Raw genomic sequence first — 14,654 nt, 5'->3', positions numbered from 1 at the left:
AACAGGTCTATCTAATATGGAGAATGATATTGGATTATTGTAAAAAGTAAAAAAAAAAAAAAAAACAGTATTTCACACTTCCAAAGACTTCTACTGTGTAGGTGGAACAACAAGGTCACCTGCTACACACCAAGCTCAAAGATTTGGAGTGTATGTGTGATGTGTAAAATAGGCGGGCTCAGTCAAACAATTGTAGATCAGTATGTATACAATCTATAGTCAATCATTAAACTGCAAACTCTGCATTTAGTACTGTATGAGTCATTACTAGTTAATACTTATAGTGTGCACTCAAAACTAAGATACATTCAGACTAACAGAAAAATAATGCACATAAAAGGAATACACAAACAGAGATAGTTTGTAATATGCCAATGGATGAAAAATATGGGTGGGGGGGGGGGATCAAGTATAGAATTTCAAAGTACTGGAGCTAATGAAATCATTTCATTAAAAATTGCCCTCTGATCAGGTTTCTAGCAAAATGGTTCCTCATTGATACCTCCTCCAGTAGACAAACGATTGTTATGATCACATGCTATCATTTCTAATGTGTGGGAAACTAGGGCTGCTGAAAGTGTATCAGCTCAGTGAAATAACATTTTTGACTACCCACGCTCTATAATGGGCAAAAGACCACAACACCAGATGTTTTTCAGTATGGTGAATCACAAGCTATTAATTTTAGAGTGTCCAAACAATGCTGTAAAGTAATGACTGACCTTCACTATATGCAGGACTGTAATGTTGTTTTTAGAGATATTCCCCTTCATTAAAACCAACCATTTATAGCTTTTCTATCCACTTGACCTTGTCCATCCTGTCCATGCTTCCAATTGCTAAACGAGACTCCTCGTATTGTTCTGTTGTTTTTCCCATATATCTATACAGGTCTATCTTTGACTATGAGCATTTTGCCAAATGGCTATTGTTTTAATATTGATCTAAGCACCATTGTGCGCAAATGTACTTCCCATTCACAGCTTTGCCACAGATTCACAAGCGGTGTTTGTTTACAAGTGAAATCCAAACACGGGTCACATGATTCGCTAATACAGATGGTGATATATTCCATGCAAAAACCATACAGGAAGCGATTTCAGTCAAAACAGGAAGCTAGCATTGGGCAATAACACAAACCTATAGGTATGTGTTGTTTTGAACCTGTTGTTTCATGGCTGCCAAAGCAGCCATGATAAGCAATCTATCTCACCTATAGATATGACAGACTTTTAGCCTTGACAGATTAAAGCCTTGTGTAAAAGTTACTACAAAGGTCCTACGATAACAGAGATCATTTTGTTAGCAGACTAATATTAAACCCAGAAGAGACAGTTTCTAACGCTAGGTAACGACTCAACATGAAGCGTTCACCAAACAATCGCCTTGACATGGTGACAGTTCACTGCACGTGCCCCCCCCCCCTTCCCCACTACCCTATCATAACATACATAGTGCTACACTTACTCCAATGTAAGTTTTGGCATTGGTAAGAAGTCCTAGTGTTGTGTGTCTTGGAGCATCTGTTTGTACTGGCACAATTTCTTTAAGTCTCTCAAAGCAATTTCTCAAATGTGCCCTCCTGCAAAACAAAGAAAAAAAAAAAAATATTAAAGTGTGGTTCATGTATAGCTACACTCTTTCAGTGGTATCTCAAATTGATAGGGTGTGCAACTGCAAGCCCACTGTTTCATAATAGGGACAAAGAACAGCATGTGTCAGTGTCCCAACTGATGTCTCAGTCTCCCAACTAAAGTGGTAGGACAGGAGAGAGAGGAAGGTAGAAAGAGGGCAGCCAAAAGGAAAGCCACTGATCCATTCAATTAAACCTGTGATAGAAAATGGATTCAAGAACATTGCAACTATTTCACCGTTTGATGATGTTATGTGCCGTTTACATGCAATCATACTATTTAAACATAAATTTGCTCTATGCATAAATGTTCATATTCTTAATTTGACACATCTAAAGGAGTAATGTGATATGGTTGTTTTTGTAATTGGAAACCATCGAGATGGTAACATATACACACACTTCAAGTGCAAACTTCCAGGCAGAAAGAGGCAAAATATGAGGTTGGTTGGTCATCCAATACCATTGAGTAACAGTATGTGCAGGTATTTTGTAACCACGGTAACAAGCAAGCACTCCTTTCCCCTGCTTGGAAATTTAACCTTGTGAAGTATCCAACCTGACAATATTTTTGTCTGAGAGTAACAAAGGTCCTGGTGCTAGTACCAATTTTCTTGCAATGCTAAAAATATGTCAAGATATCAAAGAGCTCAAACGCATTGCTTGATCACTCAAACAAAGTACTACATGAAAGAGCATGTGTAACTATTGAATATGTCCTGTATGAATCAATAACAAAAACTCAAAACAATAACACAGTAACTTAATATACAGTTGGGTTACAGGTTCCTAAAGCAAAGTGAAGTGAGTTATTAAGACGAACTCTAACAGCAATAAGTTTACTTGACACTGTATATCATGTCAAGTATAAGCATACAGTATCTAGGTGTTTGATATAAAAATTTAAAATATGAGACTTTTATGGCACAAGACTTCATCCTCAATTTCTTTCAACCTACCATCCAACCCAAAGCTTATCACTAGATCAACAACTGGTACAAATTCCTTGCTTGTTCAAAGGCTGATAACTACAGTACAACAAACAGCGAACTAAAAATAGTTCAATGCTAATGGTAATACCCTGCCTGCCATTTTGGCCATGGATACACAATTCAACCATTCTACAAGTTCAAGTTTGTCAGTTCAGTAAACAAATCCAGCCCACCAGTTCCTTGTGAGTACACAATTGCAACACCAAAGCTGATGTGGCAGCATTCCTTTTGCAATAAAAAATTCCCAATTGCTCGATCACGCCATATGGTTTGTGCATGGCAACAATTACATAATTGGGAAACTCCCAGATGGGAAACAGCCATGCATCACACTATATGCCATAACATAGGGTTTATAAGCCTTCCGACTAATCAAACGTGCATCAATATGAAAGTGTTTTGCTATAAAACCTATTTAAAGCTTTGGAAAATACCTGACCATATAGGTTACTAAGAACAGCTAAACAGTCAATGTCTGTAGTGTTTGGATTGACTGATATGACCAAACAGATCTTTATATTACAGTTGCACAACACTTGATGTGGTGTGGTTGCTTACAACAAGCCTAGACTTGTAGTGAAAACTTTCCAACAGGTTCTGACATGATTTAAGCTGGCTTTGGTCGGCAGATCTGACTCATTAGACCAATTAAAGGAACTGTGGGTAAAAAATACCAACAGAAATACCCGCAATGGTTATATATATTCAGTTGGTGTGTTATGTGACACCTGAATAATACTATTATCTAATTCGTTCACATACAGTTGTTTTGGTAGGGTGCTTAAAATCAGACAATGTGAAACCCATCTACTGAACATTTAACTTACAATTGGGGTCTATTTACCTACATCTGGGGGTCAAACTAATGCTACTTGAAAGAGAAAATGATAGTATTCTTTACTTTCATTCAACACAAGATAACAATTTTACAGTACTAGTAATATTGCAGTAGCTTTTTTCATACTGTGAAACTAGCGTGGTGTATAGCACAACATGTCTGTGGGTTTTATTAACAGTTCACTCACAACTACCCCACCCTGATTGGCTCATTCAAGATACCACCTGTGAGTGTTAATTACACAGTGGCATAATTTAAAGAAACTGTAAGACAATTTGATATTACACTGCATTTGGACCAAATATTGCTTCCACAATAAATTAATTCTTTGAAATTGAGGGATTCTTTTTTCTTTCTTCAAGGATGGTGACAGGGTTCCCTGCATTTAGTGGTTCAACTGTTTAGGGTTTGTTACAAGGAGCTAGTGTCAGACATGTATGATTTTGACCACCTAAACTTTTCTCGAAACTATCTTCCAAAACAACCGGAAACCAGATCCCCTTCACCAGCTTCTCCAAGTTCTCCCTTCCAATTACAACCTGTCACAAATATGTTCCACCATTTTGAGAATCAGATTGTTTGGTAGTCTTTCTGTCAGTGCAGATGTAAATACTCTGTCAATTTCACTTCCTTCCCCAACCATCATTTTGATATATGCCATGTGTCTGATAACAGTACCAGTCAGTAAACAACTCTTTGGCAAAGAAGAGAGATTCTGTCCTTCACCCCAGTTATGAATGGATGATGCTACAGCTCCAGGGGTGCACAATGTTGACCTGAACTGACCTCATTTATATCTTGTCATGTAAGTAGATCTGCAAAACAGGCAGTTGGTTTTGAGTTGAACATGATCATAAAAGTTGGAATAAGACTAGCTCTGTTATTGCCCTTGATCTTTTTTCCCAGTCAGGTGATGAATGAAGCAACCTCTGGTTCTGCCTTCTCCCAGGGTTGTAAGCTGAAATATAAACCCCTGGTAGTTTAAAGGGGTACAGGGCATTAGCTCGGTGTGTGTGTGTGTGTTAACAGTGTTATACATGGTATTTATAATCATCTGTATCTTGATATAATGATATTTCCATCTATTGTCATGTAATAAATTATTTATTAGTTCAGGGTATTAGTTGGGCCTCATCTATGATATCAATAAGATCCTGTATCAAGAATGGACTACATTTACATTGTCACTGGATGGAGAGATGTGTATACTGTATCACTGACTGAGCATTTTTGTTATCAGCACTGCTTCTTCTTAAAAACTCTCAGTCCAAATTAGGTCCAAATACTGTAATTTGGGTACATTTATGATTCCCACTGTAAACTACTGTAGTGCCTCATAACAAGCATACAGATGTGTCGATACCTTTTAAGTGCAGTCACACAACACCCGCTAGAACCCCAGGGCTGTAAGGTGATAGATACCCCCCAGTGTGCCCTGGCAACAGTCAACAACTTATTAGCACCATAACTAAACTCAGCAGATTTACAAACAGGCAGCTGTATGGACGGATGTAGGATTCACTAGCAGTGATCAGTCAGTTGTTGCTGTTTATGATGAGGTAGTAGTCCGTCTAAACTGCTTTACAGATTGTACTTTATCTTATCGAAAATGAAAGGATTATTTACAAGATGTGCAAAACTGACAATGCTGACAGCTCAACTAATAATGTCTGAATTCATGAATCTATTCCATTTAAGTCCTTCTCTTTTTCTTTTAAGATCTACGAACAACTTTTTGTTCTTCGTCTCTAATTTGGCTTGGGTGTGTTCTGACCTTCACTCAAGTTTATTCTGGGCCATTTGGCTCAGTTTGATTATTCATACTGTTGTATAGACCCGAAAGGATTAGACAAGTAGAATGATTCACAACAACCAGCATGAATTTTCATTCCCCTTCAGTGAAACCACAATTAAAGTAGGACTTCCCACCAGAACAATAAACACAGATACTCTGCAATCAGAAAACATGAGAAATTTCACAGCAAACAGATGTATACAATACTAATTGGCCAAACTTTTTCACTCTTTTTTATCAAATCTGTTCCCTACGAAATGATAAGTCACTTGGCAATAAAAAATCAATGAGAAAACTGATATCCTTACATACCAATAATAAAATCAGTCAAAATATAAATAGCAACAACTCTTCCACTCTCTGACAAAGGGAAACAAACAACTGTCTGGGAATTCAAATGCAATACACCAACCAGTAAGGCTAGCTCTTAATGTAAAGCTAAAGGTTCAATGGCACCCACCCAATGCTGGAGGTTTTATCAGATCTTTGAAGGTTAACCTCTAAGACAAAATACCCAAGACCTCTGTAGTGATGAGCTCTTTTACCACATTGCAGACACTTCACTGCTCTGCATAACAAATATCATAACTTGATTTTGAAATGAAACACATGGTGTAAAAATAGCAAGTATACACTAATATTTCTATTATTATAAAACCAAGGAGAATGGACAGTAAACTGGTTAAGTAACCCCATTTCCTTTTCTGTTTTTTTTTCATAAGAAAAGTCTGTACTGAAAGCTAGCAAGATATCCAAACTGTTGTTGCACCAGAAATTTCTTTTTATTTTGTACTATAATACTGAAATTTGTATGCTAACATGTATTCTTTCCAAAATTGTAGTCAACAAGTCTAGAGATGTTCTGCACCCCTCTGATCATGCATGGTCACTTCCGTCTAAGTCAACTAGACGGCCTGCCCATATGGTTCCCACATGCACAGTACTCACAAAGACAACATACCCATTGTTACTAATACATACAGTATATAAGCTATTCTCTCTACACTTGTAAGTAGAAGACGATCTTGGTCTCAAGAATGAAAATGTTTTCAACAAGATATATATCACACTTTACCACTTATTTAATTTTTTGGTTTTGCTTAAGATTACACATTCTTTGGTTCATCCTACTGAATTATTCTTAGGTCTATGGAAGTTGGGATAAATACATTTATGATTTACCACAAGCAAGTATTACTATAATTTCGCAGTACAATTATGCAAATTCTACAAATTCTGAGCAAAGTTTCAATCTTTTTATACAGTTTCCTTGTTGTCCTGAATTGTTCGTTGTGGCATATACACAGCACTACATATATTCGAACGGCTCACTTTATAGCTACTACTGTGCATTGTGGCGGCGAATGACTCTTACTTAACAAATATGGACTTTGCTTTGTGAGCATCCAATATCCTCTAATGTGTTTAACTTGTTTCCACAGCTTTCCACAAGTTATGGAGGTGTCACGAAACAGTGCTGAGAAAGGAAAATTGTCTAAATTTTTCCATTCCTTTCAATGAGCCCAATGCCCTTTTGATTACAGTGCGGTTTTAGCACTACACAATACACATGACAGGCACATGTGCCAAAAAATGGAGGAATTTCATTAACCACTCACAACAGGGCATGAAACGTTGTGTTAAAAAATTCAAAAGACTTCCTCAACTGGATTAATTGACATATCTTTCAAGCCTCACAAGGAATGAAACATGTACATGTAAATAGATTTACTGAACCAGGAATTGGAGCTACTGGGTGTAAACAGAACAAGAAAGAAATAAGTGGATCAGTGTTGTAGAGGAACATAGTACTTATCTAGTGTACCGACTGAACAAACTTGCTTGCTTTCTAAGCTGAAGAGGTACAAAATAAATCAAGCCTGCAATGCTCACAACAGTACATATCAACTCCACTGCAGTTCTAAATTTGATCAATTTTGAATTTTCAATCAATCCCACCGACCCTATGCAAAGACGTATTGCGTACAATAATATGCAAGCCACATTTAGCTAACAAGTAAACATCACACAGCATTTTCAGCTTTGTTTACGACATGTAAAGCACTATGCAGTGTGCGATATTAGCCAACGGTAAACAATTGGGCAGATGTAAACAGTAAGAGACTTTTGAATGGAACATTGTCAGAAGATACAGTGAATTTGTCACTAAACTGGAGTTAAACCAATATTCGTATAACTAGCTTCAGATTTCTGTTACAAGTGCACTAACATAAAATTACCCATATATAATTTTGAATTAGCTATGTACAGACGTGAAAGTCCATTAAATGGACTACCAATTATTGGATCCACATCTGCAGGGAAACAAACCCTCCCTCAACAGTTGTTCCTTCCAAACTTCCTCCTCTCTACTTGTTTGTTGACTTGCATCCTACCACTGAATACATCAAGATATATGCTTGAGCTTCTCTGGCCTCTCTCATCACTTCTAAATTAAATTATTGGGGTGACTGCAGATCAAGAGCTAGCTAAGAATGGACTTGGGAAACTGTATCGGTCCTGTCCTCTTCCCTTGGTATGTCATCAACAGCCTCCATGTTTGTTTTGAATGAATTCCAGTGACTTTGTTCCCAGGGTATTCAATCAAACCCACAATTAATGGTTAGCTATCCTACCAGCAACTCACTGTGCTAACTAACAGTCCTTGATAAGGAAATACCCTGAATATTATATGACTCATAGCCATCAAGATGTGTAAACATGCACGTACTAGTAGCGAGGATGCAGTACCTTCCACTTGTACAACAGATACAGTACATTGATAGTCAAAAGTTGAACGCAACCAGCAGCGTTACAAAACTGCAACATGCTCACTGTAGATACATACGTAGACATCAAAATAGTTGAAATTTGGGCATTGAAATTTGCATCCAGCGATACACAAGTTTGGTAATCAAATGATGTTATTTATATACACAGTGTCAGTGTTGATGTACCCTGACAGAAAATGCTGAGCATTATTTTTAGTGTCTTAAACCTTCAAGGATAGAAAACACTTCTTCTATTCATCATTACAAGCAAGTTTTTGTCCATAACATTGGCGACACTTCTTTAAGTACTATCAAGACTAATCCAATGCACTTGTGAAATGCATCAACACTATACATGATCCAACTGTATTTATAGTAACTAAAAGGCTAAAATCCCTAAAGTGGTCCCCAGTTCAGGAATTCTTTTTAATTGATCTTTTTGGTTACCCTTCTGCGGTTGCCTTTGGCATCCACAGGCTCCCATTTTTAGCATCCCACTGCCCTTGGATGAGATCTTCTGCCAATTTGTAAGGAAGCTGGTGACAGCTACTAATTTCCTCCAGAAAGAACGTTAACGAACAGAAATAGTCGATGCTGGTTGCTAGGATAAAGTGTAGCACTCAGATAATTTGGTATTTCCCAGCCATATGTGGTTACACGTGTACATATAAATTGCCAAACAAGTCTAAATGAACAAAGGAACTTATACTTCGTTAAGGTAATTTACACGCACTTCAAAGAGAGTTGTAGCGACTCCGGTTTTAAGGTAAACAATTTTTACATGGCAAAAGTCCAAAGCCAGCTGGTGTGGCTGAAATTTATCCTTGCCAACAATCTCAAAGCAAACTGCTTCCAAAGACTTATGCTTAGTTATAAGATATCTAAATCATAAAACTACCAACCACTGAGATCAATTGAAGTAAAAAAAAAGAAATGCTAAGGCAGATTGTCAGTTGTTCTCTGGGAACACTTACAATAGACCAAAAGAAGCCCTTCTGGCAACCTGTCCATCAAACCTGACAATCACTAAACGGAAAGATGAATACAAACAAAAGATTCTAATTTATCAGGGTTTGAGGCAATTGAACTTGGATAAGGGAGTGCCCTAGGAGAACACCATTGCAAAGACAATGAACTCTCTACAGCAACAGAGATGCAGAATACTACTTCATTGGTAGGGACAATTTAAAACAAATCTAGGCACACTACTGTGACTATCTATGAGACTTATTGCATGGGACATTATAAAACATACAAAATATATTCCAGAACAGAGAAGCAATGAATGGAATGATCAAAATGTAATTAGAACATGTTTGTACATGTTTGTTACTGAAGTCCACTCACAACTTTGTTTAAATAGGATGTGTTGGTATTCAAGTGCTTGATACCATAGCAACTGAACACAAAATTTAAGCTTTAACTACAAAATGTTTCCCTTTCTTGGTGAGGGCACCAAACCAAAAAAGCTTTTGAACTTGACAAACAACTGATACAGTACCCCACGGATGGCACTAATCTGCTCTTCAATCATGGGCAACCTGTTAACACTATTGCCTTCAAGTACCAAAAAAAAGAAAAGAAACAAAGAATGTTAAAAAAAAAGATGACCTCACTGATAAAGAAAAAAAGCAACTTGCCATATAAACTATTCTTGGGTTAGCTATTTCATAGTAGATCTAACAGCTTTAGCTATATTAAGTGATCTAAAGTAGATAAAGACTGTCAAGGCAGTTCTAATAGGAAAAAACAGGGTTATCTGCCCAGTTGTTATAACTGCAGTATATTAGTAAAATTTTGTACAGGTCAATGGGAAGGTTAACAAAAAAAACCATTGACCCAAAGAGTTGAAAAGACTATTCACACTTCAAAAAGTCTGTACCTGGCTATATTGTACATTAAAGAAAGAACTGCTATTAGAATTAATGAATTAATCCACCCATATCTTTTATAGTTGCAGCCTAGGTGAGTTGTAAAGAAAGTCTCAACAACTGCCATCTATCAAAGCTATCAGGACACCAGCATATGGGACTGTAATTTGGTAGAAATATTTGGTTATATCATAAAATGAAACGATCACAAATACCTAGGCCAGGACACAACTGCCAGCTCGACACTAAAGACCTGCTGACATCAAATCATTGCACTTTTGAAAGGAGGAGCCCAGCTGTGCTGAAAGCTTCATCAGTCCCCCCCCCCCCAACCCAACCCAAAACAAAAGAGAAAACAGCTTTAAACATAATAACAAGTCCTCAACATATCCCTACCAAACATTGGAATTACCAGGGTATGAACCTATCTGGGTCTAATTGGCTTGACCCTAAGATACTACCAACACAGACAATGCATTATCTGTTGGCTTACTAACTGCATTGAAAAACATGTCTTTCAGCAACAACAAAAAGTATTTAATAACTTGCAAGGCTTTTTTATTGTTTATCAAACCTGGAAATTTTTGTTGACAATCGAATTGTATGACAATGATTCTACTGAACTAACAATGGAACCCAAAAGAGCTTATAAACAGTAGTTTAACATGGTTGTTACATTTAACAACATTTCATCCCACACAGCCACCCACCCCATGTGGAGATTGTGCAATGACATTACACAGCTGTAAATCACAGGATGGTTTGTTTGTTTTGATGAATTTAAAAACATCAAAGAAAGATGAGGAGTGACAATTGACCTCAAGTATATTGAATTACCACTTGGAGATCTAACCATCTACAAGAGGAACCTATAAGCATATTTAACCTTTTGACACACTATCAAAATGGTTATGACTTGAAGCATTTCGATGGACTTTTACCAACAAGATATATATATAATTTAACACACATTTAAATTGTGAAGGCTTTAGAAAACCAAATGTTTGGCTAGGAGGGAAGATCTGTACCAATGACCACAGCAACACAGAGTCCTACCTGTGCTCACTTACATTTTCAAGTCCAAATTAACATATATTTTGTGAGAGGTTGAACTTGCCTCAGTACTATCATCCACTGATAGACTGTTTAATGCATATAATCATAACAGAGCAACAAGTCTTCGCTACCCACCTACTGGTCAGTACTCAAGCCACCTGGCAAGGCCAATGGGAGAGCCAGAAAAAAACAACAGCACACCTGGCATAGTGAACTACCAAAATGTTGACTATGAGGTAAAGGTCACATCTACACAAGGACACTTTTTTTAAAACCAAAGGTGTTGACTACCACCTAATAACAACAGATTCACAATACAAAATGATTACGGTATTGATATCAGCTGGGGCTCAACAACATTGTGCTAGGTTGTATGCTAGGACTGTAATGAAAGCCATGCAACAGGAGGGTTTATATATATTTATCATATATATTTATCAAATAGTTAAGTAGTAAACTACTGTAGTTGCATTATTCTATAGAACTAACAAATACTAGCTAACGTGTTTGTGAAGGATACCAAGAAGCTAGTACTGTAAGGCACACTAGCGAACATATATGCAGGTACAACACCACTCACATGGAGGACATGGATTGGAAACTTGGAATGGCACGACATTGTTTTAAGCTGATGTGCAGTGATGACATCACAGGCCAGCCATTGTCTTCCCTTTCCTGGAGTACATGGGGGGGGGGGGGTTTCAGATGGCAAAAATTTAGTCACACCGTAACCACCCACCCCAGAGTTAACAACAAGCTATGGAGGTCAGGTTTTCAGTTAGTCTTCACTGTGGACTATTTTTTTGTCTTCATTGCAAATTTCTGTCACATATATGTCAAATAGCCCTTGTATTATTTAATGGACACATATACATGCAAACTTTATACACAATCAGAGGAAACTACAAAAGACATGATAAAGATAACCCAAGGAGACCTGTATCACTCATTACTTTCAGAAGTTGTATAATGTCACAAATTCATGGATGTAACTTTAACTATCATCATAAGCAGTTCACCATAACAAAACATGACACAGCCCTCATTACTCAATTACTAGAAATACTGAGCATGTCCAATCTATTTCCATGTCCTGTCTCCATTTCATATGAGGATAAGGTTTCACTAATGATAAACAAGACTGCACTTTAAAATATATCACAATGGTTGCTGGTTGCCTCAGCAAGAAATGTTACATTAGTAATAAGTGAGTTTAAATTATTGGAGAAATGCCAATGTGCTTTTAATAGCATGTAACAACAAAATTTAATACAAACTGCTTGCCTCTAAATGCTGATAGCTTCATAAAACTTTCTCCCCAAAGAGTCTGGAGGGCACATGTGCATTCACCTAGTATTCTTTCCCCATGTTGTACAAGACTTTGAAGAGGAACATTTATCTGTCCCATTAGTTAGTCGGCCGTACCATGTTTTTAATGGCAGTGCAGCAATACCAACAGCCAAGCCACTGTTTTCTTTTTGTCAAAACTGATCAATTGACCGCCTTAACAACTGGCCAGCATGTGATGAAAATCAATACGTTTACGCTGGAAATGCGTGAACAGTGGAAGTGAATCAGCATGAAAATGGCAAGCTGCAACGAACAGCATGGTTATAATGCTTCAAAAATAAAGGCAACAAACAAATTGAAACTGAATCACCTTCTGAATATGAGCCACCTCACCTACAAAAAAAGCTCAGTTTTAGTTTGTGCAAAATTTCCTTCCTGCAAAGATCATCGTAAAAGCCACGTCCCATGACATCACACAAAAACTAACTTAACAATTGTCCTTTGACAATCTGCAGATGAGCTAAGTCACAGAATAAACAGGTGTCATACAATACCCTCATGAATTATGCATGAGTCAACCAATACCCTCATTCATAATTCATGATGCAATAGGTGGAAATAGTAACTGACAACAGCACGCTGTACTAGTACTGTGGCAATGACCAGGATTTTGATTGTTAATAGGCAGCAAACACAAACAAGCATAGTAAACACAAGACACCCCCACACACAGAACATGTCCCTACCTGTTCTTCTCTAATTCGTTGTGAGTTGAGCGGCTGTAAAGAAAATCAAAACAGCACTGGGTAAATGAAAGAGTACCTTCAGAAGTTCAGATAAGCATTGCTTGCAAGTTGAAACTCCCAACAGGAGAAATATTCTGCAGTTTAGGCCTGGTTATAATATACAAGTTCATAAAATTATTCTGCCTATGAATGTGTTGTAAAATTGGCAACAGTCCAAGGCAAATTTAAATGGTTGCCAAAGAAAATAGAGTGGGAGGGTCTTGTCAATGAGAATGGCTAACACTTATGGCAATATTGAACAACAAGTTGGATAAAAGTCTTGGGATATTTTTCAGGTCACAATTTTAATTTTACAACATTAAATTGCAATTCCCACAGTGTATGTAAAGAGGAATATTTTTCAGTTGGTACAAATTTTTACAGACACGTCAAAATTGATAACATTTAGGCCTACCAAACTCTAGATTTCCACTGAATTTTGAGAGGCATGTATTAAAAGAACTTTCTAGACACCTGCAAAACTATGAATATGAATTAAGAAAAATGATTTAACGAAAGAGTTGAAACATGCCATACTTAACAAATTTAGCATTAGCAGGATTAGCATTTGTGTTCACACCTCTACTAACCAGCTACTTCAGCCAACTTGAATTTGGATTCCATTCTATGTATCGTTAGGTAGCGGTCAGAATCCTAACCATATAGGGCCTGTGTCACCGTCACAAATAAATGACAGGCACATTAACAATTATTTTGTCATTCTAGCTGTTTTTGGAAAGTAGACTTTACATGCAAGAGAAGTGAATTTGGTCAAGACTGGTTTGGAGTCAAAAATTTAAACTGTCCTTAGCTTAGGATGGTTAATGAATGATAAAACTGTTATAAACACTGGAATTTTAGTGGAACTAAAATAGGCCCAATTGAAGGTCCAGCAAATTTGAAGTAGCTCAGCCATAGCCTCTGCCTGACTCAATAATACATCAAGTGCTAAGTTAGCTCTACCATTGTCTAGTGTTTTCAGAGTAGTACTAGGTTGCTTAGAAGTGAAAGGCATAGAATTAGAAACAAAAGGTATTACTTATTAAATTAACTACCCCTGTGGGTAGTGTTCTATTGCGTTAGGCCTAAAATGCAGAAGGGTATGACCCACCTATTTGAATGTAGTCGTTTCGTCCTTGATTTTCTCTTAGTTTCACTGTATACTGGAAGGCTTGATGCATACCCGTGTTCTGCAAAGGAATTAAACTGACTACTTAGAGAAGTACAAGCTAAATCGACACAAAAATTAACATTTTACAGCAATTTTACGAATGTAAACAATGCAATTCCTATAAGTCTCTATAGCACTGACAGTTACACAGTACTGTGTAGGGTCAATGCAGTATGTTCTCAGCTGACGCAGACAACCGATAGGCCTATGAAAAATACCGGTACGAATCCCGCCAAATTACACAAAACTTACCTCGATCTTTTCTTTCGAGAAGTTCTGAGGCTTGTAACAGCATAGATATGTTTTGGAACTTAACGTCCATATTGCTGACACATATAATACGCTAAACTGTAAAAGTAAGCTAAATAATCGCAAAAATTAACTCCTGTATCTGAGGCATGTAAAGTACTTGTGTTAGCAAGCGATTTGTCACGTATAACGTTGACATGTAT

The 14,654-nt window shown here is 37.2% G+C and overlaps 1 protein-coding gene across 1 annotated transcript in view; it reads right to left on the bottom strand.

The window, feature by feature from the left end:
- The window catches only part of LOC139967858 (max dimerization protein 1-like), a 21,766-nt gene extending 7,112 nt beyond the window's left edge, over window positions 1–14,654 (bottom strand). Inside the window, exons 1-4 of the mRNA XM_071972007.1 lie at window positions 14,455–14,654; window positions 14,143–14,221; window positions 12,993–13,025; window positions 1,468–1,582 (exon numbers count right to left, since the gene is read on the bottom strand). Of these exons, the coding sequence (XP_071828108.1) occupies window positions 1,468–1,582; window positions 12,993–13,025; window positions 14,143–14,221; window positions 14,455–14,524 (297 nt within the window). The 5' untranslated portion in view covers window positions 14,525–14,654. The remainder of the gene's footprint in view (window positions 1–1,467; window positions 1,583–12,992; window positions 13,026–14,142; window positions 14,222–14,454) is intronic.

This window comes from Apostichopus japonicus, chromosome 5 (genome assembly GCF_037975245.1).
Source record: "Apostichopus japonicus isolate 1M-3 chromosome 5, ASM3797524v1, whole genome shotgun sequence".
In the NCBI taxonomy this organism is placed as follows: Eukaryota; Metazoa; Echinodermata; class Holothuroidea; order Aspidochirotida; family Stichopodidae; genus Apostichopus; species Apostichopus japonicus.
The sequence above is the reverse complement of the archived record's forward strand: the minus strand, read 5'-3'. Positions and strand labels throughout refer to the sequence as shown.